This window comes from Perna viridis, chromosome 1, assembly GCF_037379345.1.
Source record: "Perna viridis isolate PV_CMFRI_1.1 ecotype Kerala chromosome 1, ASM3737934v1, whole genome shotgun sequence".
NCBI classification, from domain to species: domain Eukaryota; kingdom Metazoa; phylum Mollusca; class Bivalvia; order Mytilida; family Mytilidae; genus Perna; species Perna viridis.
The window spans coordinates 42,796,529-42,822,833 of NC_142445.1; the positions used below are offsets into that span (position 1 = coordinate 42,796,529).

A 26,305-nucleotide genomic window follows, 5' to 3' on the forward strand; every position below is an offset into this window, starting at 1 on the left:
TGGCTTTTTTTTAGCGTATTTTCATTTTCGAAGAAAAACCTGTTTCGGGATGTATGGTGGTTAAGCGGCTTCCAAACATTATCCGTGCATTAATTTGAAAAGTATTAACTAGATTATTTTTAATTTTTTATTTGTTGTTGCATGTGACAAAATTTCAATTTTCGTCATGTTTGATTTAAAAAAAAACGCTTTTGTCGTATTGTTACGATAACAGGGATATACACTGTTGCCATGTTTGAGTTGATAATATTTTTGTGTGACTCTTGAAAATAATGGAAGATAAACCTGTTTCAGAAATAAAGCAAATGATGAAACTTTGATTGCAAACTTTGATTGGTATGGTGAAAGAATATTTAAAAAAACACTTTGATCAAATAAGTTAAAGCAACATGTAATATGACAAAAAGTGGCATAAACAAAAATCCATAGTCGTGAGAATAAATCTAGTTTAAGCATTTATTTACACCTATTACCATATATTTTTAACTGCCTAACCTGGAATGAGTTGAATATGGCAAATAAATAACTAAACACAATCATATTCCTATGAAAGGCAAGTATTCCAAACAACCACGTAAGGCCAAGTATTGGGGCTAATACTGCAATACTCCTGGCACCAGCTCTAAAACATTTAGTTAAAACTTAATCATTATAATAATACATTAGCTTTTCCGACTTTAATGCATAAAGCTTAAGATCAGATGCGTGATTCGTGTTTTGTTTTGTTAGTAGACAGGCAGGGGAATTGACTCCTATGTCATATTTGTATGTTGCTTCGGACCATCACTGCAAATCTAATAGGTAAATAATACCATTACATAATTGTTGATGTTTGAAGTGTCTTGAATTACTGTTCAGATAGGAATTTGTACATAGGAAAAATGCAACACATGTTTTCATGTGTTATGGAAGCGCATCTTTTGGGCCGACAAGGAAATATACGATTGTGTGCATACACACACATGAAAGAATATATTATCAACTTCCAAAAATATACCAAAAATTTAAATATTGCAACCATGCAAAATCATGCTATTTCCTTAATTTTTAGTCTCAAACATATGAAAAACATATAACAGAAATATGTTTCATGTGTTTTTTTTTTTCAAAAAGTAAAAAAAAAATATGTTCCTGTACAGGTAAAAGTATATTTAAGAGCGATGACGACCGACGGATAATGATCATAACAGCTTAGATAACCTCTTTCATAATCTAAGCCGAATGATGGTACAAACATTGAAAACTATTCCTTTATTTTCCCTTCATTTGTCGTTGCAGTGAAGAATTTAAAAAGTCAGTAAAAAGTCTTACATACATGACTTTGTCTTTTGTGTCCTTCTTCATCATCATCTTAGTAGAAAACATCTTCCTGACAACAAGTACAGTTATAACGATATTTACCTACAAAGTACAAAATCTTGTAACTTACATATAAAACTCAAAGACAACAGAATAGCATAAGAAGGTGAGCAGGGTTTTTTGTTTTATCAGGGTCAAGTATTTTTGTTCAAAAAAATAAAAAGTATCACTCAGTGATTTCATGAAAATTGACTTTTATGTATTTTTAACGCCGGGATATCTTAAATTACAAAATTACTCTAAGCCTCGATGTAAGCAATAACCTACAAAATTTACTTTTAACCTCAAAATAAACAATAATTTTATCCCTACAAAACTTTTTATCGATTTTTTTGTCGAAACATTATTTTTATAAGCCAAATATCACAAAGAATAATCAAGGGAACCAAGGTTACAGCGGTAATCAAAAGCATGTAATCCAAGGACAAAGACAAGACATGGAAAACAGACATACAAAACAAAGTATAAAGTAACTAATATCATACATACAAAGTAACAAAAGCAAATGAGCAACTCGGACTCCTCTAAACACATGGAGCATGGACTAGATGCACCGGTAGGGTAAGCGTCCTCTGCTTTTCTAGAAACAAGTCAAGTCCGGGGTAGACGAAAGAAGAAAGGAAAGCTATGACGCGTTGAAGAAATCAGTTTTCATGGCCCAGATGGATACACCGTAACGATCCAAAGTTCATGATGACGACCATAAAACTTCTGTAGTGATGACTTCAATCTTGTAGCAACAAAATCCTGTTCCAGAAGCCTATTTGTTGGAATTCTGAGTATTTTCTGAGTAGTTTCGGCAAGCTCTGGCATAAGGTATGAGTTGCAATATGAACACTCCATACGCAGGTGCTGAAGGGATGTTGCCACAGATGAAAGGAAAGCTGAAAATTCTGAATGAAAAGTCATTACGTTTGTCATAAAGTTTGGTCAATAGTTTTCCTTTACCATTGATTTCTAAGTGTAGGTCAAGATATGAGGCTGACTGTGTCTGTAGTATCCTTTATCTCAAGTTCTTTGGGGTAGATGTGACGTATCAAATTCCCAAAACGTCTTGTCACAAAAATAGCATTAATAAATATAAAATTCATTTTCGATTAATATTTTATTTTTTAAATGTCTAAAACTCAACTTAACATACGTTTATGTTATTAATTGCCAATATTTAAATGGGGAATATATTATTCATCCTTATAGCACTGGAGTCGATATACAACATACATCAAAAAGACGAATCTGCGATTAAATTTACTTACTACATTTTAAGGATCAAATATTTCGAGTTTAATTGAAAATTAGGCGGTTTAAACGTGTAGCAGACGTATTCAAGTTAAATCATATGGGGCACCATGGTTGTCAATGTTGATATATTTTTGAATGTTTATCAACAGGCCCAAAGCATTACTATAAAGAAACACATTGTTACATTAAGTACATACCAAAACAGATACTAAACATGGTACAAGGAAAGCATACATCAAACCATTTGAGGCATCTAACCAGCAGCTGCCAGAAAGAAAAAGGAAAAAATGTATTTCAACAATATAAAGGCAGTAAAAATATATCATCCCCTTTAACTCAAACTTTTTTTTTAAAAAAAAGTTGCGTGTCCTGATATTTTCTCTTCATTTACACAATATATACAATACATGAATAGTGTCGGAGAATATCAAATTCATTTTGTACGAGCTTAAGAAACCATAACAACGCGAGAACATCCCTATCGATTTTGACTATTTTGGAGCGAGTAAAAAAACATTTGATATTTTCCAACATTGTTCATAGTTTTTATATCCTTCAACTCTATTCCAATGCTATACGCAGAAAATAAAGTATCATCTCTTGAACTCATGTGTATGATGATACACCCTGATACTTGTTCCCTAAACATTAAAAACGAGAGGAGACGATATCATGCTACTGTACGAATACACTTAGTTTATTCAACACCCTATATCAATATAGTACAAGGCCTACTTGCAGGAAAAACTGATCAATAGCATTTTAAATAGCAAAAATTTGGGTTTTTTTTCCAGCAATACGATCCTACTTCCATATCAAAATTTCAAAAATCAAGTGTCGCGGTTTATGAACAAGTGTAAACTGCCCAAACTTAAAGCAATCCATATAATTTAATTTATGTCTGTCAATTCATGCCAAGAAAAACACACATATAACGTCTTTGTTTTTTGTAGGCTATAATAAAAAGAATATTCCGAATCAAAATGTTATTTATTAAAAATGACGCAAAACATTTTATACATATATGTACAAATGGAGCTGACTCACAAAACATTTTTAGAATAATTTATTTTGTTAACTCCCTAAAAAACTGCCAGCCTACAAAAAAGGTGGTGTACCAAAAAAGGTATATAACAAAATAATGACAAATATATCACAATACATTATAATAATATAAACATAAATGACATATAGAAGTTGTACTTGTGAGGTATGAAAGGGGGGGGGTGATGGGTAAATTGATTTTCACCAAAACAAATTTAGAGTCGTTGATGGTAAAATTTTTCACTGATGATGCTAAGAAGCACGTGAACGAATACTTGTATCTGATTGGCTGATACTAGTAGTGCGGAGGACTAGTCTAATTTTAGAAATGATCACAAAAAGCCTAATTGTACCACCCAAAATCTTACACCCAACTGAAAATCAACGTGCGAACTAAACAATATTCATAGCCGACATAAATTAATTTTGGCCGTAAATTTGGGTTTTATGTCTGCCTGTTTAAGCCAAGAAAAACACACATATGACGGCTTTGTTTTTTTTGTTTTTTTGTTTTTGTTTTTGTAGGCCATAATAACAAGAATATTCCGAATCAAAATGTCATTTATTAAACAAAACATTATATACATATATGTACAAAGGGTGCTAACTCACAAAACATTTTTAGAATAATTTTGTTAACTCCCTAAAGATCTGACAGCCTACAAAACAGGTGGCGTACCAAAAAAATGCCAAAGCAAAACACTGTATGTTTGCAGCAACGATTGAAGTCAAAATTAAGATTTGTCCCTTCATCAAATTCTAATTTTGTTAGAATTAATTGAGTTGCGGACTGTGAACCGATCGACGTTAAAGACGTCACAATACTAAGTAAGTTAACGGAAAATAACCTACCTTGCCCAGATGAGAAATAATCAATCAAATTAGATATATTTTTTAAATAATCAAATGTAATCAAACCACATTGTTTAAAATATAATCAAAATTTAATCAGTCCACATTGTATAAAATTTAATCAACCCACACTGTAATAAATACCAATACTTACTACTTGTCGGTACCATATCCATTTAGGTCGGTAGATACTGCCGATATGATGACAATAATGGCAGGCGGCACTAAATAGACAAATATCTTGTTTCAAAAAACTTGTTTCCTTCGCCAAGCAACGTTTTTGCAGTTGCCTTTCCATTTTATTTATTTATTTTTATTTTTTTTTTTGGCGAATGTTATTTTCATTTTCATTTATATCATCAAATACAATTTTATTCTTTTTTATTAACTTTTAGGCTACCGACACTTATTTCAACTTTTTTGTAAGAATATAAGTATATAACAATAAACTCTTTCAGGTTTCTAGATTATAAAATAAGAACATATCAGATACTGACATACAGGCGCGTAGCCGAGGCCAAATTGAAGTGTAGGCAAAATTATGGCAGGGGGTCTGGGGCCCCCAGTAGGTCCAGGGCAGAGCCCTGGTAGGGGGTCCAAGGGGGCGAAGCCTCCCCCCCGAAGCTCCGCGGAGATAGCGTTTTAGAGCATCATTTATGACTCTCCTGAATGTATTATATAAAAAAAAATGGCAAAAGTAAGTGCAGGCAAAAGCTTTTTTGCCTAACGGCAGCTACGCGCCTGACATACATACTGTTTTTATTACTAAACTATAGCCATTTATGTTGCTGTCAATAAAATTCCACCAGTGTTAACTACGTGCTACGCGAGTTGCTAACATACACCAATCGTTCGATTTGCATATTATTTGTGTGTTCAAATATTACTGCCATAACACAAAAATATAAAAGATACTTTTTACACATCTAGAAAAACAGATGACGCTTACACTACCGGTGCACCTGGTCCATGATCCCAGTTTTAGTGGAGTCGGAGTTGCTCATTTGCTTTTGTTACTTTGTATGATTTTAGTTACTCTATGTTCTTATTTGTGTATGTCTGTTTTCGATGTCTGGTCTTTTTCCCTGGATTACATTCTTTTTCTTTTGATTACCGCTATATACTTGGTTCCCTTGATTACTCTTTAAAAATTTGTCAAGTGTAACCTTGACAGACATTTAGAAGTATTACCTAAACTGAAAAACAGTAATTTGACTGCATGAGACTTTCTTTGTGAGTAGGCTGTAAATATTGTCAGAGCAATTTCAAATCCTTCTGCAGACATTATAAAGACAGCACAGAGAAACAAATAGTGCAGAACAATCGCTATCGCTGTGCATGTGGTCTGAAATTCAGATAAAATGGTTGCAAAAAGAATAAGTACAATAAGTAGTTTCAGAAATTTATTTTTAGTTCTTTTTTTTCTGATATCACGTTTATACCGCTGATCATATTCCACTTTTTTTAAATCAATGATTGTGTTTTACTTAATATCTTTATTTGTTTCGTTTTGGTACAATGCATTATATTTGGTTACATTATATTTAATAGGGTCTGTAAGTCTCGTTCTATTTCATTTTCTTTATCGGAATTTCTGATGTAGAACGTATTGAAATCCGAAGACCGGTCTGCATTTTATTGCTTACTTCAGGGAAATCGAAACGCTGCATTACAATGTTAATTATTCTATTTTAAGCTTTTCTTAACACTTTTATTATCATGAAATAGATATTTGTCATTTTTATTGGTATTTTTACACAAAAATATGTTTTGCTTTTATATACTGAACCCAACGATTTGAAAATGGCAAATTTTGCATTTGAATGATAGATTAGGACCTATTCTCGTGAAACCACAGAGTCACATGACGAGACTTGCAAACCCTATATTAAGTGTCAGGCACGGTAAGAAGCAGGTGCAATCTGAGCGAGACCCGACAGGGTAGTCAAGGACGTTAAAAAACTCCTTGGTTAGTTAAGAAGCAGGTAGTGTGGGTGTGGTATGAAATAACCCACCGTAATGAAATTTTAATTTGACGTTTTAGCACCATCAGAATCAAGAAAAAGAATTTACACATCATTTTGGTAAACTGAGTTATAATTTCAATGAAATGCATTGAAAATAAACATTTCAAGGGCAGATTACTCCATTTTCTGACATTTTATTGACAAATTTCTATACAAATCCAGTGATGCAGATATATATATTTTTTTCAACTAGAAAAAAGCATGCTTGAGTGAAATCTTACTGTCAGATCGGTGGGTTTTTGATATGCGCGTTTCTGGTTTTTCCCATTTTGCCTGATTCTTTCAAAAATTTTCACTGAATAAACTCAATGGAATATTGTCGGTGATTTTGGTGTAGGAAACTCTAGTGGATATTTTTAATATTTACTTTGTCGTTAGTCTGGTTCAATCCAGCAAGCAGCAAGGTATAAGCCAATATAAAAACAGTACACAGACATATCAACAGTTTAGATTTATCCGATTTTACGATCCTGTTAAAATAAAACATCTCATAATGATACCTCTTTCGGAAAACTTCATATTTAGTTGTTGAATTATGCATAAACTGACAGAATAAATAAGAACTTTTTTCTCACATGTTTTATGGAAAATATTGATACACTGTACAATTAACACTATCATTGACTAAATTCAAAAGCTACCAATCACATAAATATCGCACATTTCAGTATGCTGTACGTGTATCAAGTAGTAACCTCTTATCAATAGCATTATAAACAAAACCTTTGGAAATTCAAGATTTGAACAAATGATGTAAAAGAAGTACTAAAAACCCCAAAAGCCAAATAAGTTTTACCGATAAATGGCGAAGAAGCAACATTATTGCTGCAACCATATTTAATAGAAAGAATGAAGCAACGCTATGTTAGGGCTTTGAAATTTGTGCTATTGAAAGATACATCTACTTACCTCCACGAATATACGTAAAGACACAGAGTAATAATCAGTGATATTATTGACACAACACATCCTGGCCACGTAATAATTGTTAGAGCAATTTCGTCTTGTTTCGACTAAAACAAGAATAAAATTGTCGTTTGCAATTTCAATAATAAAAAGTAGATATCTTCAAGACTCAAAATTTATGGATGAAAATAATTTCGGTTATAAATCAACCTTAATACACACAATCAATCAATTGTATAGGTAGATTTTGTTTGCAATATCTGGGTATACACTATATTACGAATTTCGATGGTCATATTGTAATTGCAGAAAAAAAATCTGACAGTACAATACTCACAAATGACGCAGAACTCAACAATACGGCAAAATTCGTCAAATGATTACATCGACATGACGTAAATGAGTTATTTCTGTAAACAGCATAACATCCACTGCTCGACCATTCTCCGTCAGTACTAGAATGAAATTGCAGATTCAAACTATAACACGATCTTTGGTTCAAATTAATTACTTTCCTGTCGTGAAGCATGTTGTATATTTTCGTAAGTAATAGACATCTATTACAAACAATAATACTGAATTATTCGAAATATATTTGGAACCCATCTCATGATCCCAACAACTACTTCCAGGACTTTTGCATGCAATACATACTTTCTAAAGTATCCGTTTTTTAAACTTAAGCAAATTAGTTAATTCCTAATGATTTGACATTTAGATTTAAGACTTTGATTTCAACTCCAAACATATACAAAGTTATTAATAACTCTTTTGGCAAAATAATTAAATTAAATACTGATATGTGCAAGCTGTTTAATTAAGCATACCTTCCATTGAAATCCCAGAAAACGCATGTTGAATTAGTTCCATTCCCCTGAAAGTACCAGAGACTATATTATGTATCGATGACAATTGAGTGGTTAAGCCATATGGCCTTGCTCCCACAATCAATTTTGCACTCCGATAATTAAAGTATCGGATTAAAACTTCAAAACGTTCATGAAGTCGCAAAAAGTAGCCACCAAGTTGGCAATTTGTGATATCAATTTTCAACGATTGCGTTTTTAACAAAACGAGATAATCATTTTAGGGGATTGGCCGCACACTATTGATAAAAACACATAATTCATAATGGTTAACCAGAACAGTCTTTTTGATGACCATATTGTAATTTCGTTATTAGTTTGATTGCATGGCATGTCCCTAAATTATAATAATAATGTGGAAGTAGAAAAAAAAGTTTTAAGGCAGTTTTTCATGAATATTTTTGCCCGATTTAATTTGTAAAGCTCCCTAATACTCTTATTATGACTTACATTTAAATGTTTGAATTGAATTTGAACAGGTGGATCGAGGTTTTCTGTATTATGTCCTTCCAGAAGTGAAAATGAAACAATGTCTGATCCAATATTACTCGTATTCATATTTCTGTAAAAGAAAAAAAGAAAAAATTTCATTAACTTCATATAATAATAGTATCAACAGCTAATACTTTCGGTGTATTACGTGGTAGTAAATAGACCAAAATTACATCAGCATTAATTTCGAAAAATCTATTTAACTATTAAATGATTGTCAATATTCAAAATCTTACAAAAATAACAACAATACCGTTATATATTTTTATCAGATGAGTTATCATTTTTTTAAACTTGGGTTGCTATTAATGTGCGATTATCAGCATTTTCTCCAAGTTTTTTATCCAACATGAATTATGACGAAAAATGGATCTAATTAATAGAAGTTAGTTTTTGTTCGTGTGTAGTAACTAATACGACCTTGATGGTTTATTGAAAAGATACTTAACGGTAAAAACAGTGATAGAGTTCTGTAGTAAATAGCAGTATAATCAATGCTTCCTGAAATAAACAAAAAAAGTTAAATCATCATCAAGAATAACCCAAACCAAGAAAAATTCTATGACAATAATTATTTCGGTATTTATTTTTCAAGCTCTTTCTACAAATGTATCGTACAGATTTCTACTGGTGTATCCTAATGACATTGATTTCATTCTTTCGCTAGACATGGAATTGTTGAAACTATAAGTTATTTATCCTTTTTAGGTATATCTCCTTAATTACTTCCTGAACTTCTGACATGTTTATGTACATTGTTTGAAAACCCTGGATTTGTCATTTATAAGCATTACTAAGTAATTAAGTTCATAGCCAAAAAAATATCTATGTAATTATATGAGAATTGCCGTTAAATCATACCAGAAAGACTATTTAATATGGTTTCTTTGTTGAGCAACAACTGTGCATTAACGATGCTGTCGTTTGAGCTTGTATTACTTGTTATGCTTCCATTCGGAAAAAGCACATCATTTATACCTCTTCTCATGCCTTTAATGACTGTAAAATTAAAAGCACATGATGATTAGTTACACTCAAAACTAAAAGAAATGTTAATACCCGTAATAGCACACTTTAATAATCAGAGTAAAATAATGGCAAAACATTTGCAGCAAGTAACTTATAGTTTTAATTTCCAGTTTAAAACACGTTTTCAATGACACTTAAACAATCGAAGTATTCACACTTACTGAAGTTTTGTCTGACAATATCATAACCATCACTGAAACTGTTCGAAATCGCTTGTCCGAATCTTGGCACAAGGTCCATGATGACTGATGCGTAGTTTATACCAACCTGTAATGCTTATACATTAGTTTTACCACTAAAAGTATTTTAACCGGCATATTGGTAAATCAAAATACCGAGACATCAACAAAAAGACAATCCAAATACGTTAAAATCCAAGTACATGTCTTGAACATAAAAAAACTGGGGGAAAAGACTATATATATGCAAAATGTAGCAAACCGAAAACAGAGTTTACATATAAAAACTGCAGGTATATTACCTTGTTGTGGAGTATTGACCAGGTGTCTATAGTATCTGTGCTTAGAATTCTGTTTAGTATGTCCAGAAAGTTCTGGAAGAAAAAATGACCGTTTTTGTTTGTTTGTTTGGTTGTTTTTGTTTTGTTTTTGTTTTTGTTTTTTCTGATACTTCATTCATTCAAAAGCTCATTGTGGAAACTAATAATGAAGTACAGTTCACAGCTTTTGAACAATATTGCTGTAAGACTAAGTACTTCTCCATGGCACAAGACGGAAAAAACGCAGATATTTTATTGCATTAACCACTTTATTATACTTGATAATCACCAGAAATTTCTATCAAAGTGTTTGTAAAATTTGCCCTTTGTAAGATATCGATAGGTCAAATTTGGTTGAAACGCACTATGGAAAAATGGTGGGAAAATTTTCTCGCACTTTTCCCTTATATAAGCAGTCAAAAAATATCTCTGTCACAGATGCTTCAGGATAAATTTAAATAGTTTTTTCAGTTGTTTTCTAGATGTATTGCAAAACAAAAGACCACGTTGAAAAATATTATGTGCCACTCATTGCCTGATTCTCACACAAAAGAGTGTGAATACTTAAATCCATATAAATATTTCTTTATTTTTATTTTACCTTACTGTCAGAGTTCGAACTATACTTTGTGTAAAGCGCACAAATATGAAAACTAATGTATGGAATAGAATAAAAATTAAAACTTACATTGCGTTTAAGTACTGATACATCGGTATTAATAGATTTGCTTCTAAATATATCCACTACCGAATCAAGTCCACCAACAACAGTTTTAAGCTCTCCGGCACTGAAGGTATGGTTGTTAATTAGTCTGTCAATGACATTCCATGCTTGGTGAAGAATGTCAGCCAGAGAATCGTTGGTAGATGTGGACATCTGATAAATAAACACAATTTTGTTCAACTAACAAATTTGTTAATAATGTTGATGATACCATATCCAACAGAAAAATCTGAGATTACCTAAAGCGTCCGCTCTGCATCTGCGTTAAAAGTTCAAGCAATCACTTCTGAGAAACGTATGTCATTTCCGACAGAATTCAATCTTTAAACCAGATACATTTACAGGACGTCGCTAGCATTCCGTTCCTATTATATATTTGGAAGAGTAATCAAGGGAACCAAGGTTATAGCGGTAATCAAAAGAATGTAATCCAGGGACAAAGACCAGAAATGGTCACAACAAAGAACATAAAGTAACTAAAATAATACATACAAAGTAACAAAATCAAATGATCAACTCGAACCACTAAAAACTGGGAGCATGGACCAGGTGCACCGGTAGGGTAAGCGCCTCTGCTTTTTTTGAAACACCCGCCGAGTTGCTCATAAAAAGTCAAGTTCGGGGTAGACAAACGAGGAAAGGAAATAAGGCCTTGTTATAGAGATATCGGTTATACTTGTGTAAGTCATTCTGCATTCTTTAAAATGAGTGTTATTATAGTGTACATACATTCGTGAAAGTTAAAACTGTGAAATAATGCACGTGTCTGTTGCTTAATTATAGAATAGAATCTCCGATTTGAAGTTTGTTACAAAAAAAAGTAAAAACTTATAAACTTGTAAACCCCTAAGACCTAATACTATATCTTGCTACATCATAACATTTTATTATGAAATATTGTAATCGTAACTTTAGTGTGACTCGTAAATGCTTACACTTCGTATCTAACCTTAGATTTGTCATAATTTTTTAACACTGAATCCAAGAAAATGTATGAGAGGACTGTTTCCTATGTTTTTAAACACATAAACAAAAGCAATACACAAATAAACAAATCGGAACTTGTAGTATGTTATCGAAGTTAACATGAATCGCTATAAAATGTACTTCTTTTCTGGAATTACTTAAGCTGTGTTAATGTAAACCTGAAGTTGCACATGTGTTGTCGTGCTTACTATACCCCACTCGTACATTAAGTTGATATCGGACAGCAACAAAAACGTATGCCCCACCTATGATGTAACAAAACACATTTAAAATCAATCGTCCAGTGGCAGTCAAATTTTATGACTCAAATCGTCTCTCATTCCATATACATGTAGTGATAATTGGCAATATACCACCCACTCGTTGAATCATACAGTGTCTTATACGATTTATTATTTACCGTAAATTTTGCTACGATGTCAGATAACAATCTATTCACACAGAGTGATTTGTCTGGTCCTTGCCATACTCCAACAAAATCTTCAGCTAATCCACAGAAGTTTGATGTTACACCTACGAAAAATCAAAACAAAATTGTATACAGGTTTTGTCTTTTGGAAGAAATAATTAACTTCGGAAAAAAAGAATCGTTCACAAAATGTATCATAACTTCTTTTCCGTCTAATTTTTCTAAGGTTTAAAAAAATACATGTAATTAATGTAAAAAAAAAAACGAATAAAAGTATACTCATGTTCATATAATGAGTGACGGTAATCTGCATGAATTCATACCGATTCTGCTTTGAAACGATTTAAGCTGCTTTCAGTTGTAGTGATTTTTAAGATAATTCATATGAAGTACTACCTTTTCCAGTTCCACATGTCTGGTAATCGTAACTATTGACAGATGTTGTTTTCCATGTCACCCCATCGAAATCTGTGTATCCGACACATGGAATTTCATCTGTAGATAAATTATCTTTGTCTTTATTCGAAATTATTTTAAGAGTACATCTTGTGCAATAAAAAGTTACGTAGTTTGTAGAAATCATACATATATCTTAAAAGCACTAAAGATACATTCTTTTGAGAGTTCATCTTGTGCAATCATGATGCAAAATTTGAACAAAACAAGTACTGCTTGCGGCTGTACAAAAAGAAGGAAAAAAATAACTAAAAAGTATGTACTTAAAAATATCAAATGCTATACGTTTTTTTTCTTACTATTGATGCGTGTTCCTTTATAAAATGCAATTAGTTTATTATTTTAGAAGATGTTAGAACAACTTCCGTTAGTTCCTGATCAAATGTTCCAAAAGTGTCGAGTATGGGTTAAACAATGCAATAAAGATACAACTATATAAATATATTGATGAAACCAAGGAACAATTACTATTTTTAAGTTTAAACTTAAAATGGAACCTTTCCATTCGCAACAAACCTTTGATTGTAATTGTGCAATCTTTTCCATCGAAATTTGATGCTATGAAATAAAAAAGTCATTTTAGAAACTCATAGGCAAAGTGTAAAAACAAATACATTGTATCATGACGTATTGGGATGGGTATTTACAACTACTGATTTGAATGGTTTTTTTTAGTTGCGAGGTAAAACATTCTATTATTGTTCGCTGACTGAGAGGTAAATGAGAATAACGTCTAAGTACAGAACATTATTCACAAATACGAGCTTAACTTTATACAATCCTTGTAGCTCTGTGTAGCGAAGACATTCATCGTCTTGCATGATACGATGATGTTGTTTATTTTTGACTGTAAATAGGGTATGTAAGTCTCGTTCTGGTTTTCTTTTCTTTATCGGAATTTCCGACGTAGAACGTATTGAAAACCGAAGACCGGTATGCATATAGTTGTTTACTTCCGGGTACTCGAAACGCTGTATAACAATGCAAAATCTTCTATTCTATGTTTTTTCTTAATACCTTTCTCATGAAGAAATAGACATTTGTTATTTTTATCGATATTTTTTACACAAAAAGGTGTTTTGCCCTTAACACTGAACTCAACGCTCTCTACATGACTTATCTCCATGCTTTTGAATGGTAGATTAGGACCCATTCTCGTGAAATCACGGGGTCACACGACGAGATTACATACCATATTACTAATCGCAAAACTCCAGTACTTATCATTATATGCCATTAAAATGGACCTTATCAATCGTGAAGGCAAGTATAATCATTATATGCCATTAGAATGGACCTTTTCAATCGTGAAGGCAAGTATGATCATAATATACCATTACAATGGACTTATCAATCGTGAAGGCAAGTATGTATATGAAAAATATAAATCCTTCTTCTAATTTTGCTCTAATACTTATTTTCAATACTGACATCATGAGAACTACAATATCCTTACAGCAGATATCTTCGTCAATCAGTCCATCACAGTCATTGTCTAAACCGTCACCGGGAACTCCTTGACTAATGATACAAGGCTTGTAATACATGAAAATCAAATCATTAAATGGTAACATCGACATAGCTTGTAAGCCTATCTAATAGAGTTGTTTCTTAAAATGTATCCCAATTGGATACCAATGGTTTGTACAAAGTAAAGTCATTTAACAGAAGAATACAAACTTCAACAATAAATAAACGACAACCAACTGGCTGTACTTTGGACTACACAGTGTCTCAGTGTATAAGATGTTGTTTTCCCTTACTCTGATTTTCATTAAATATTAACTGTTGCAATTTGCTTTGTAATGAGGACTTAAAAATGCCACCTAACTTCACATCATAGCTGTTAATTAACACTTTTTCATTTAATTATCAATCTTGCTATTCTACATTAAATCTATCTTATACACTTCGAATATAAAACATTATAACGAAATATGAATCTTCAAGTTACCGACCTAAAGTCAGTTTTCCAGGATGATTTGAATATATTCATAGGAGCTGGGCTCTAAAATCTCTTTTTGTAAAATTGTGTCTAAAACCTAACTTATGTAACTGTATACCTCTGCAATAGGTGCCATTCGTGAACCAAGGGGTATGGTGAGACTAATGTAGGTTGAACAGATCAGAGATGCTCCGAAAACAACATTTGGCTGAGTGTGACGTAAGACTATCAAAGTTTGAAATTCAATCATCAGAAAAAGTCGACTATAATTTGTATTTCTTATTTGATGTTGTTGGGTTTCCTTAGATAAATGAGAACCGTTAAGCCTTAAACCTGGAACGTGCTCAGTTTCAATTATTACAACCAGGTGTTTTTCGACATCCTGAAACCGAGAGTTTCCGCATAGCTTTGCTACAGGTAAGATATATTCCGGGGCAAACTGTTCGGAAGGAAATATAAATGACATCCCTTTTCCTTCACCGCTGATCATATGTAATCCAAGTACAGGGTGGTTAGAAATCAGACTACAATCTGTTTTGCTATCAATCCTCTCTGTAAAAGAGTCCCCTGTATGTTGCAGAGAGTGGTTGAGGTTAGTAGATGAGTTACTTGTGTCCGATTCACACAGTAGACTTATATTAGTATCGGGATCTTTGGCTACAAACTTGATAATAACAGATTGTTCAAAGTGTACAGGTAATCTTGGTATGATGAAGTACTTTCCCCATGTAGTGGGGGGAGGTAACTGATGAGACTCGGATCCATCGCTGATCATAACTGCCATTGGGTTGTTTCCATTAATTGGTGTTCCAGTCAAATCTGCCGGGCATGAATATATAGCCATATGTGTGCAATTATGTAGCCACGGAATCGCATCTGTATAGTTTTGAGTCGCACATGCTGGCAATGAACAATTTCCTGGACAATATCGAAATGTGAGGTGAAATGTAGTATTTCCTTCACTATCCATTATCTTCAACTCATGTGCTCTTTGACGAGGTAGAGTTTCACTGGTCATGACAATGTAATCTGATGCTAAAACGTCATGAGGGAAAATCGGCGTTGAACTAGTGCCATCAAGATTGGCACTTACAAAGACAACAATATCATCATCAGCGTGTAGTATGGTTGCTCCAGAAGGGTTTTCCGAATCTAAAATCTCGTTATTATATCTCGGTAAAATAGTCACAGGAGTTCCAAAAGAGACAACAAAATCTGGAATATTTCGACATGTGCTACGAACTGTAACATTGTGCGTTTTAAATGTAGCTACGTAAACGTAGCTGACATCTGGAATAATAAAGCTTTTTCCAATAAAATTCGGAGCATCTAAAATATAAAGTTTTAACTGACAAAATCTAATGAGTTATATGCTGCTCAGTTTTGCGTATCTTTTTGAAATGAGTTTTGAACGTCACTTTGATTGATTAACAATTTTACAAGGCTTTATAGAGTCCACATGCCCATCGATGAAACGAAAAAACTATTATACAAGTGACGCGGATGGCTTACGAAAAAGTTTTCATTTCAAACAAAGACAAAAAAGGGGTAATCGCACGGGTGAGTAAGAAATAATTCAAATTTTTGTTAGTGTGTGAGTCGTAGCAAAAAGTATGACAAATCTGGATGTGAGGCTGATTAGGTCTCAGCAAGTGAACCTAGGGAGGCAAATTGATAAATACCAAATTCACAAATATTTGTGTATAGTTTTTTTCAATTCTAAACAGTATTACCCCAGAATTGCAGTGAAAGGAAAGATTACGCATTATTATTTAACAACATTTTTTGACAAAGAACAGCGTATCCAGATATACTTATCTAGTTTCAGACGGAAACAACTCTTACTCCGTAAAACTTAATTATTAATTCAACAACAAATATCGGTATTAAATTGAAGAACTTTTGAACGGATTAGGTGTATTATTGTATCAACAGGTAATGTGCGTCCCGATAGGCACTAAATGTGCATCGCTACATGCCGACATATTTCTACAGCGTACGGATTTATTGATTCTAAAATTAAACTATTTACAAGAAATTGCGACGATTACACCAATTTTCTGAGTAGCTCAGCGGTAAGCCCCAGGACTGGCTGAAACCGTCTTAATTCTCTCTAGAGTAAGATAGGTATTGAACAACTGTCGTTGTGTGGGGTTTGGCTCAGCGGCTAACAGAAAAGCCAATAGAACGGTAAAGTGTAAACATACCTTTAGAAAAGACAGTGTATTTGAATATAATTATCTAAAAGAAAAAATCATACATATACTATGATTATTCAGTTTAATTCATAGACATACATGTACTATAACTAATCAGTATAATTCATATACATGTACTAAATCTATTCAGGATAATGCATATATACACTAAAACTATACATATAGGGGCAACTCTTTCGCTGTACCTCTGTATAATGATGTTTTGGCTTTTGGGGCCAGTCGAAACCTGCCCCGTGATACGAGGGTTTCCTCGTCGTTCATTGAAGACCAATTGGATGGCCCCGGGCTGATATTTTCATCCCGGCGGAGTTGTTGTCTCTTTGACATATACACCATACCTATTCTCATAATATTCAATGAAATTTCCGTATCACAACAGTAAACAAAGAGTCTTTTGTCAAAAATAAATAATTCCAGCTGTGGTAATATAAGAATGGCCCTAAAACTAAAAAAGGTGAAATGTGAAATGCTCTGACAGAAGCATTTACTAATATTGTAAAGCAGATGTCAAAGATAAGAACGAAATTATAATTAGAAAAATAGTTACCATCAAAAGGACAAAACGCAACATCTTCGAATCAACAACCATTTACAGCGGATGTGTTGATATGTCAAATTAGGAGGACATTTATCGGAAACAAAAATATAACTAACATTTTTAACATCTTTCATGTCGTAGGTCTGAGTCACCAAGAACGTCTTGGTGATCTACAAAATAAAAACAGGAAGTCATACTTACCTCTCACTCAAATCTGATGTGGTTATAGGGTTAATATGTTAACAGTATACAGGGAAGGAGGTAAACTTTTGACTTAATGACTTAATTCCCAGGCTCCCTTTTGAGAATAGGTCTAGGAATAAATCCTCTCCATTCTGATCTATCCAGTGCAACTCTTGGTGCATTTTTCCTGAGGCTGAAACCCTAGTTCTTTCCGTTCCTATCCTACAGATCTCCTCCATGTTTCATTTTGTCTTCACGAAACTGCTGTACGCCTTCGAGATAAAAAAAGAATGTTTCCCTAGCCGAACAACACATAAAAAAACATACATAACACAAAACAAAACAAAACAAAAAATCGGTAGTCTCGGATGGTACTGAAAACATAATATATCTGGAAAGCCATGTCAAGCACCGAGATGTTATAATACAATGGATGAAACTTCACTGCTTCGGGATTTTTTTTTAATTTCGAAGTAACTGTAAACTTCGGTAAAACATTTATGATATTTAATCGGGTCGGGTAATTATAACTACTGGGCTAGTGAATACCCTTACGATCTTTAATTTGGTCTTTGGTCGGGTGCATCGGTCCAGTGACTGTAACACACCAACATATTATTAACATTAATATCGCAAATTTCGATGAGCTGCACACGCGTTCCAATGAGTCACCTCTTATCGGCAGGTTTAGAATCATAAAAACATATCTAGAGATCTCAATCTTAAAATTGATTGTATGCAAGAAGTACTTAAAACCAAAATATCGCAATTGGAAACCAAATTCAGTAATGAAAAGTTCTACCAAGTGTTCAAAGAATGAAACTTCAGTGCTTTAAGACCTTAGCATATCGTAATACTGCAAGTTTCAGTGTATAATAAATACATGACGTAAATCGGATCAGACAAGTCTGACGGCTAGGGAGAGAATATTGTCAATAGAAAAAGATCAGCGTATAACCTAAGTACAAAATAGTAAATACTTTCAGAAATCACCGAAAGGTCTTCAGTCTGAAAGCGAAAACACACCTTTAAGTAAACTCGACAAAGTAATAAAATCCACGGCAACTGAACAATGACAATTCTTCAAAATCAAACTAAAATGTAATATAACGACACAAAGACACATTAATGGCCAACATCTCCTGACTGTGGACAGGCGCTAGTAAGCTTTCAAGACAGAAACATGTTCAGTCTTTGTTGATATCATCAGTACATAAGTTTCAGGGTTGTAGTCAGTATTTAATTGACGAATACAGAGGAAACCATCAATATATCTTCTGTATTGTTTTGACAACTGATTCTACCAACACTGCACGATGACAGTTTCTACTGCAATAAACCATATTGGAAGCGCGAGGTTTGATGCGCTTTATAACCTGGTTTAAATGAAAGGCAGTAACAAAATTGTCGAACTGATAAATTCTAGGTAAAAGTCAAAAGGAAAGTCCGTATAAATAGCAATATCAGGGTAAAAACTGGAAAGTTGGAAACCACCGCAATTTGGTACAGGCATTTCCGAAAGAAATGTGTGGGTTAAACCTACTCCAGCAATGCTAGAGGTTGTCTGGCAAGCTACTTTCTGACTTGGTGCCATCCTAACCTCTAGCATCTGACACATTGAAAGACACCGCAAATGTGAATTAGCTTAAGATGTGTTTTAAAACATTTTAAGTCTTTTATTTACATAAAAGAAGTTTAACCAACCGGAAATCGAGCGATGAAAATCCTAAATTTTGTTAAATACCTAGAAAACATTTGTAATGAAGACAGTTGTCAACATGACCAGCAATTGTGAATTAGCTCACTAATTTTATGGAATACAATATATTTTTGACAGAACGAACTTAAAGTTGGTAAAGGCAATTCGTTGGTTAATTTGATATGTTGGTTTCGCAAGTTTTAAAATTCGTAATTTTATTAACCGGAAATACGCACTCAAAAAACTAAAAACCAAATATAAAGTTCACTTTAACTGCATTTACAAAGGATTTCCAGGATTGCTGGATTTTCTCACCAGGTACGTCATTTGTTTTTCTTTAGTTCAGTCACCTTCTACCGTATTATGGTAAAGAAACTGTATAAAACGTTTTGAATCGTAAATAGTTTACTTTAATTCTGCCGATTTCAATGAACGGCGGAACGAGCGTTATGCAATATGGTGCTCGGAAGTAAGATGTTGGGGTATGGAGAGACGGAATTCCAACCTCTTACGTTGTAGGAGTAGGTTAAACCAGATTTTATAGCACTAAACCTTCCCCTTGATTCATTATTTTCGGCATGTTTCAACACAAGTGCGTATAACACATAATTGCCATATCGGGTTAAATCTGTAAAATTAGTAGTCAAAAGGGTACAGAATATATGAACAACGAGTAATTGAAAAAAAGGAAAAAAGAGTTAAAAATAAGTAAATTTAAGTGAAAAGAAACAACAAAATTAACAAACTGATATCAGTTTAAAAACTAGGTCTTAAACTGTATGGAAGACGCGTAATGTTCAAGACGGTAATAAGAACTACAGAAAATTAATTAGTTAACATTATGAATCATCTATAATTTGTCCGTAACAGAATATTTCTCATTACAAGATCTGAATATCGGAAATAAAACTTTTTTAGCAGTGTATGGGAGGACAATGGTGGCGCATTTAGAAGTCAGAATAGTCGCTGCTAGCTCTGACATATCTATCCGGGCAATTGCAGTTTTTTTTTTACCTTGATATTGTTCTTTATTATATGGACTTTCAATCTTTTGTCTATTGCCTGAAAATTTTGTCAATCAGTTAGGTAATGTATTATTATTACCTTTAATTTAATTGTATTTTTATTCTGATGTTTACGTTTTATGTGGATCATCTCTGTTTCCCATTTACACATTTTAATAGTGAAAACGGAACAAGACAAACAGAGGCCAGAAATACCGGACTTGGGTCTATCAAGATTGAACAATTGAAAAATCAGTAAAAAGTCTGATGAAGAAAGACAGGCTGATGAGTACATTGTAAATTTTTGTTCACTTCAGTTGCATAACCATTTGCATTCATATGAATTACTATATAAATAACATATAGATATGAGGGTAATAGTGTATTTTCAAGGGGTAACGAACTGTTCTCTCATCCTCCTAGCTATAGGTTATTTACTTTTTTATACTGAATGTTCCATTTTCACTAGATAGTAATTGATAAATAAAATCGTCACCCGTTGAGACATGTGATACAGCGTATTGAAACAATCAAAATATAGCTAAGTGAGATTAAGTATTATCGCAATTTTGTTTAAAATCCCTTTGATCTTGCTATACGATAATTTTCAATCTCACGCCAGTCGATTGAGAATGGAAATTATAGCTAGTTTCTATGTCCTCGCGTGACATACAAGCAACAGCGTAGGAATATTTGACGACCCAGATAACCATCTGTTTGTTTACTGCGTATGAAATAATGGTTAATTTGTGGCAATATTTTCTAGTCTACAATGGAAAATGATTAAATACAGTAACTTATCCGATTAGAATAAATGAATTCCAAAATTATTTAACAAACTTCAAACGCGATCGTCATAGTTAACCGACTTTTTTCAAAAAATGTGTATCACAGCCGCACAAAATACGTGACATCACGTAGCACGTCGCTGAAAAGTAGTCCCGAAAAGAAATTTTGCAGTGCTTATAAAACTTACATATTTAGGTCAAGAAAACTGAAAATAAAAGAAAACTAATACCTTACAATTCAGCAAAACAGCGATAAACAGATTAAATATTTTTTTCAACTCGCGGGAGTTTCTCATCTATTATGATAAATTGTAACATCTAATACGAGATATATTCCTTTCGTTTATTAGCTGGATCAACAGTTCAAAATAAATTACAGATGTAGGCTGAAAACTGATGCCCATAACATAGAGACTGGTCTCTGTACAATTTATTATTTGTATTTTTTTTTAAAGTTTTCTTTTATAAAATAAGTCAGCTATTTCTTTTTTTTTCTATTCAGTGTGAATGATGCTTAATCATATTCAAGTCAATTTTTTCAAGCCATTAACCAGATTTGTTTATTTCTGATCAGACATGCACCAAATTATACACCACTTCACCTTTTTTCAGACAGTCCTCACAGAACCATTTACAAGTGGGTAGAGAGACAGGCAGTATTATTGAACTACAAACTTGAAACACATGCTACTGAATTCTTATTTTGTTTTCTCTGATTTTATAGACATAAATAACAACAGGTAAAAACAGATGAGCGACTGCAATCAATACAGTAACATAACAGAAAACATACAAGAATCATACTATACATTCGCAATACTATAATATTTATTGACCCAAGTATTTAAGACTCACCATATTTATCGACACCCAGGGGAAGATCCAGACATTTTGAAAAGGTGGGGTGCCAGCCAGGCTTCCTCAGAAATAAAGGGGATGCTAGGACATTATTTACCATTTGTTGTCAATTTTACTCATGAAAATGACAAATATTCCAATAAAAAGGAGGGGTGCCAGCCACCTGCACCCCTCCCCCATGGATTTGCCAATGACACTCTCAATCACAAATGACAATACATTGAACATTTGATATTACTTTCTTTTCTAAATAATAAACTATTTGATTCTCAAAACTTATTGAACCAATTGAAAAATCAAATAAAATACTTATAAATATAATCAGTCATTGCCTACTGTAATATCATAATGATAATATATAGGATATACTGTCACATGATGTAATAAATATATCTCCGATATTACCCTATACCAAAATACAACTTGGCAGAAAAGTAACTAACTTTTAAAAGACATTTCATAATACGGTACTTTCTCCATACATAATCGAGGATACTGAACAATTCCATCTTTTGTAAGAGTTGTAAAGCGTTACTGGATCAGTTGAAAGCAACAAGAGATATGACAAAGTCACACATGTTGATGATAAATAAATAATAGATATGTGAAAGTGACTGACAATATCTGAAGATACTTGTAAAATCCACTTGGTGTCTCTTCATGTATGCGCTTTTAATGTCAATCACCATCAAGGTAAAAAGTTTCATCATTGAAGTATCGCCCATTAGAACAGTAACTGGATGTTCACCAATGGTAAGAATGATTCCACACATCAGGGTGATAGATATCACAGAAAAAGTACATTATGCTTTGCCTTTATTATCAGACGTATCAATTACGGATTCTAGTCCATATTTCACAACACTATATAGGTTATAACTTCTCTAAATTTGGATATTTGGTTCTGATGGCTGCCAGCTGGAATTAAATATACAAGTAGTAAGTATTCCTATGTTATAGACAATATTCCAAAATTTGGAAAAACTCATTAATGTGTACTTTTCTCCATTTCTGGTAAAGATTATTTGGGGTAAAATGGCAGGCCACTCAGTGAAGAGCAAAAGAGAAATTTATAGGGGAAATCATTGTTGACTGATTTTAAGTTAAAAATAGATTTTTAAAGCCAATCAATGCTCTTCCTATCTACATATAGAAAATTAGCCTGATTATGATCTTATGGGAAGGCCAACAAGGTTTCAGACAAAAGTTTTATTATATGAATATGTTTATTTTGGAACCAGTTTTTGTCCAGTAGAGGTGTATAATTATGCAACAAGTCTGGGTCTCTCAATTTGAACCAGAAGTAAAATTAGAGAAAGTTGGTTTGAACTGGTTAATTGAAAACAAACCTAGTGAACTCATTTTTTTGTATTTCCTTTTACATTAATACAACAAGTACACTTTGCTTATATTGGTATGTGATCAGCTTTATAAATTTTTTTATAGCATTTCTTCTAGGAGTTCCTAAACCCATTAAATTCTGCCAAATAGCTTCAGAAAATAACAAAGTAAAAAAAATGACAACTTTTTAAAAAAGAGATTATTATGACTACATACCTCTTTTTCTACATGTTTTTTCTTCGTTAACTGAACTTGAGCTTTGTGCATCTCTCCAGTTTTTGCAAAATTTTTAGCCTCTTCTTCATAGTGTGGTATTTCATCTGCAATGGCTTTGACATAAGCTGAAATATATTCGTTCAATTACCCATACCATTGATCAATGAATTACAAATAACATTATAGTACATTATAGAAGATGAAATCACACTGATACATATACAGAAAGATATTACTAAATCATGGGTCTGGAAACAGTAAAAAATGCCAGTCATTGACCAACAAATTTTGCAAATGACCAACGACCATTTTCCAATATTGGACCTAAAAAAATTGTCAATCCTTATAAATTACAGTCTACGTGGTTTTATTTGGGTATAAACATCCTGTCTACCAGTCTCCTAACTGTTTATTGGAAATTAATTGACAGGTGTGTGTCGATTTTAGCTGATGTGCAGCCAGCTGTGACAGTGATTTACCTGTAACTGATTAGTTGATCGCATAATTGAATTAACAGTACATGTGCAGCCCCATTGCGTATACCTTTTAATTAAAGTAACTCAGAGAATCTTCATACATTTATTAAGTAAAGAGACTGACAAGTCCACCATTTTCCTGCCAATATTTCTGAGGTAACAAAAGGACATGGAACTGAAACTACGAATCAGTCCTAGTTTGTAATTATTAATTCATTGATTGAATCGTTTTATCACTGAAGTCAACAGACCATTTAAACAATGTACAAAATATGTTCGCAATTTTCTTTTACAAACAATAAACATTTTTTTCATCACTCTGAAGTTCATTCGCTCTGATCTTTTGTAAAAGACAGAGTATGTGATGAAATAACATACTTTCCAATATTATCCAATAACTACATACAAACGTTATATTTTTAAGTTAATTTTCAATCTGAGCATGTAAAAGACTGACAAAAACGTCTCCTGAAATTTGATAAAATGTCCCGCATGGGCTGACAAAATTTCCGGACCCTTGTTCCAAACCCTTTTCAGCAATCAAGTATAAGATACAGAATAATTCAGTTTCATGATTTCTTGCAAGAATCCAATCTTTCGCGGCACTTATACAGTTATTTTGAGATTTTTCAATGTAACATATTAAATACAATATTAAAACAACCTCTGTTTACCTTGTAAACCTTTAATGCCACCACTCTTCAGTTCAGCCTGTTGGTCATCAGTTTTCTGTTGTAATAGTTTACTTTTGTTTGCCAGAGCTTGATATTGTTCTCTCGTCAACTGATCTTTCAAACTAGATATCTAAAATATTCATTAAACTATCACTTTAGACTGGTTTACTTCTAATGTGGCTATATTGAACACTTTCTATAAATCAATGATATTTCATCTTATTTACAAGTAATCTATTAAAATGTTTAGGAATCAACCATTCAACTTTCTTGGGGGAGCAGTGCCAGGATGAAAATTTCTATACTGCCTTTTCATTTTTGAGAAAATAAAAATAAAAAATCAAATGGTAATCCCCTTAAATGCATTCTTTGGCATATTTTTCCAGTAAGAAATTGAGTACAAATTTTCGATAGAACATTATTAAGGAGAAATTTACACAGGATTTCATGATACATTCACAACAATCTTCTTAAACCACTTGTGAAACAGCAACAATTAAGTTCATAGTTTAAGCAGATATTGACTCCATGAATTTATAAATAAACTACCACGGAATTGTTTCTATCCAATCTCTCTGGTGCCTACATCTATACTTACTTGAGCATCTAATAACTGCTTTTCATACTTCAGGACCTCAAGACACATGGTTCCAAAACTAAAACAATAAACAAAGTCATCAGATACAACTTAATATACATTTTATGGATAGCAAAAAAAAGTAAGACGACAAATCTGCACTTGTCAAGTTGTACCCAATCAGCCAATTGCAAAGAAAGTCTTCTTCATATCTGTAGAAATACTGTCTCAAGTTGATTTCCTGATTTTTTTCAATAGTCAAAAAACAGGTTCTCATATTAGATATGGCAATAAGCTGTTTTCACAGAGATATGTCTTGTCTGTTGCACCTGGATGCTGTTATCCTAAAAGTGATTGCTGGTGACATTGTTACTAATTGTATATATTATGGACAACATATAATGTTCACACAACCACTGATACCCACAAAATGGACAGATTCCACAGGAATAGTTTATTGTTAGCATATATGGAGTTGCAACAAAGGGATGCCAATACAACTTCACACCAAGCATAATTGACCTAGTACAAGTAATTCATGTTTAAATGACCTCATCACAAAACTTAACAATTAATCTTAACAAGATATTTGAAAGTCGGTAGACAATGAATGAAGGGGCATATGCATAAAACAGATACAGAATTATTGTGGTATAGTGATGCTAATGCAACTCTATACCAAATATGGTTGACCTAGACACCATATCTGTAGTTGCTATGGACATTATATGTTATGTTACATGTGTTACATATGTTACATGTAAGTTTAATGTTGTAATAACTACACATGTTAAAACTAGAACATGAACAATACATGTCTGGACCTGCATCACCATCATCTGTTTGTCAGCAAATAAGTATCTTCAATATGTATACATACTCAAACCAAGAAACT

General features: G+C 32.8%; 2 protein-coding genes across 8 annotated transcripts in view; both read right to left on the reverse strand.

Annotated features, from left to right (window-relative positions):
- The window catches only part of LOC148628856 (adhesion G protein-coupled receptor L3-like), a 24,623-nt gene extending 6,869 nt beyond the window's left edge, over positions 1-17,754 (reverse strand). For 2 of the 4 annotated variants that reach the window (XR_015924700.1, XM_088595741.1), the window contains exons 1-22: positions 17,604-17,754; positions 17,045-17,078; positions 14,956-16,166; positions 14,349-14,427; positions 13,409-13,450; positions 12,833-12,931; positions 12,428-12,540; positions 11,005-11,193; positions 10,299-10,370; positions 9,979-10,084; positions 9,650-9,787; positions 9,238-9,289; positions 8,747-8,858; positions 8,258-8,304; positions 7,768-7,885; positions 7,434-7,537; positions 6,892-6,994; positions 5,689-5,842; positions 4,652-4,721; positions 2,799-2,865; positions 1,316-1,401; positions 496-622 (exon numbers count right to left, since the gene is read on the reverse strand). Coding sequence is in view for 3 of the 4 variants with exons in the window: in XM_088595741.1 (XP_088451867.1) it covers positions 496-622; positions 1,316-1,401; positions 2,799-2,865; positions 4,652-4,721; positions 5,689-5,842; positions 6,892-6,994; positions 7,434-7,537; positions 7,768-7,885; positions 8,258-8,304; positions 8,747-8,858; positions 9,238-9,289; positions 9,650-9,787; positions 9,979-10,084; positions 10,299-10,370; positions 11,005-11,193; positions 12,428-12,540; positions 12,833-12,931; positions 13,409-13,450; positions 14,349-14,427; positions 14,956-16,166; positions 17,045-17,078; positions 17,604-17,645 (3,165 nt within the window). In the remaining variant the exon portion in view is untranslated. The remainder of the gene's footprint in view (positions 1-495; positions 623-1,315; positions 1,402-2,798; positions 2,866-4,651; positions 4,722-5,688; positions 5,843-6,891; positions 6,995-7,433; positions 7,538-7,767; positions 7,886-8,257; positions 8,305-8,746; positions 8,859-9,237; positions 9,290-9,649; positions 9,788-9,978; positions 10,085-10,298; positions 10,371-11,004; positions 11,194-12,427; positions 12,541-12,832; positions 12,932-13,408; positions 13,451-14,348; positions 14,428-14,955; positions 16,167-17,044; positions 17,079-17,603) is intronic. The other 2 variants (XM_088595749.1, XM_088595731.1) reach the window with 2 other exon arrangements.
- Positions 17,755-21,943: 4,189 nt separating this feature from the next.
- Positions 21,944-26,305, reverse strand: part of LOC148628857 (coiled-coil and C2 domain-containing protein 1-like) — a 28,106-nt gene continuing 23,744 nt past the window's right edge. For 2 of the 4 annotated variants that reach the window (XM_088595801.1, XM_088595791.1), the window contains 4 exons: positions 25,432-25,489; positions 24,834-24,963; positions 23,684-23,808; positions 21,944-23,044 (listed from right to left, as the gene is read on the reverse strand). In XM_088595801.1, the coding sequence (XP_088451927.1) occupies positions 23,000-23,044; positions 23,684-23,808; positions 24,834-24,963; positions 25,432-25,489 (358 nt within the window). In that variant the 3' untranslated portion in view covers positions 21,944-22,999. The remainder of the gene's footprint in view (positions 23,045-23,683; positions 23,809-24,833; positions 24,964-25,431; positions 25,490-26,305) is intronic. The other 2 variants (XM_088595782.1, XM_088595775.1) reach the window with 1 other exon arrangement.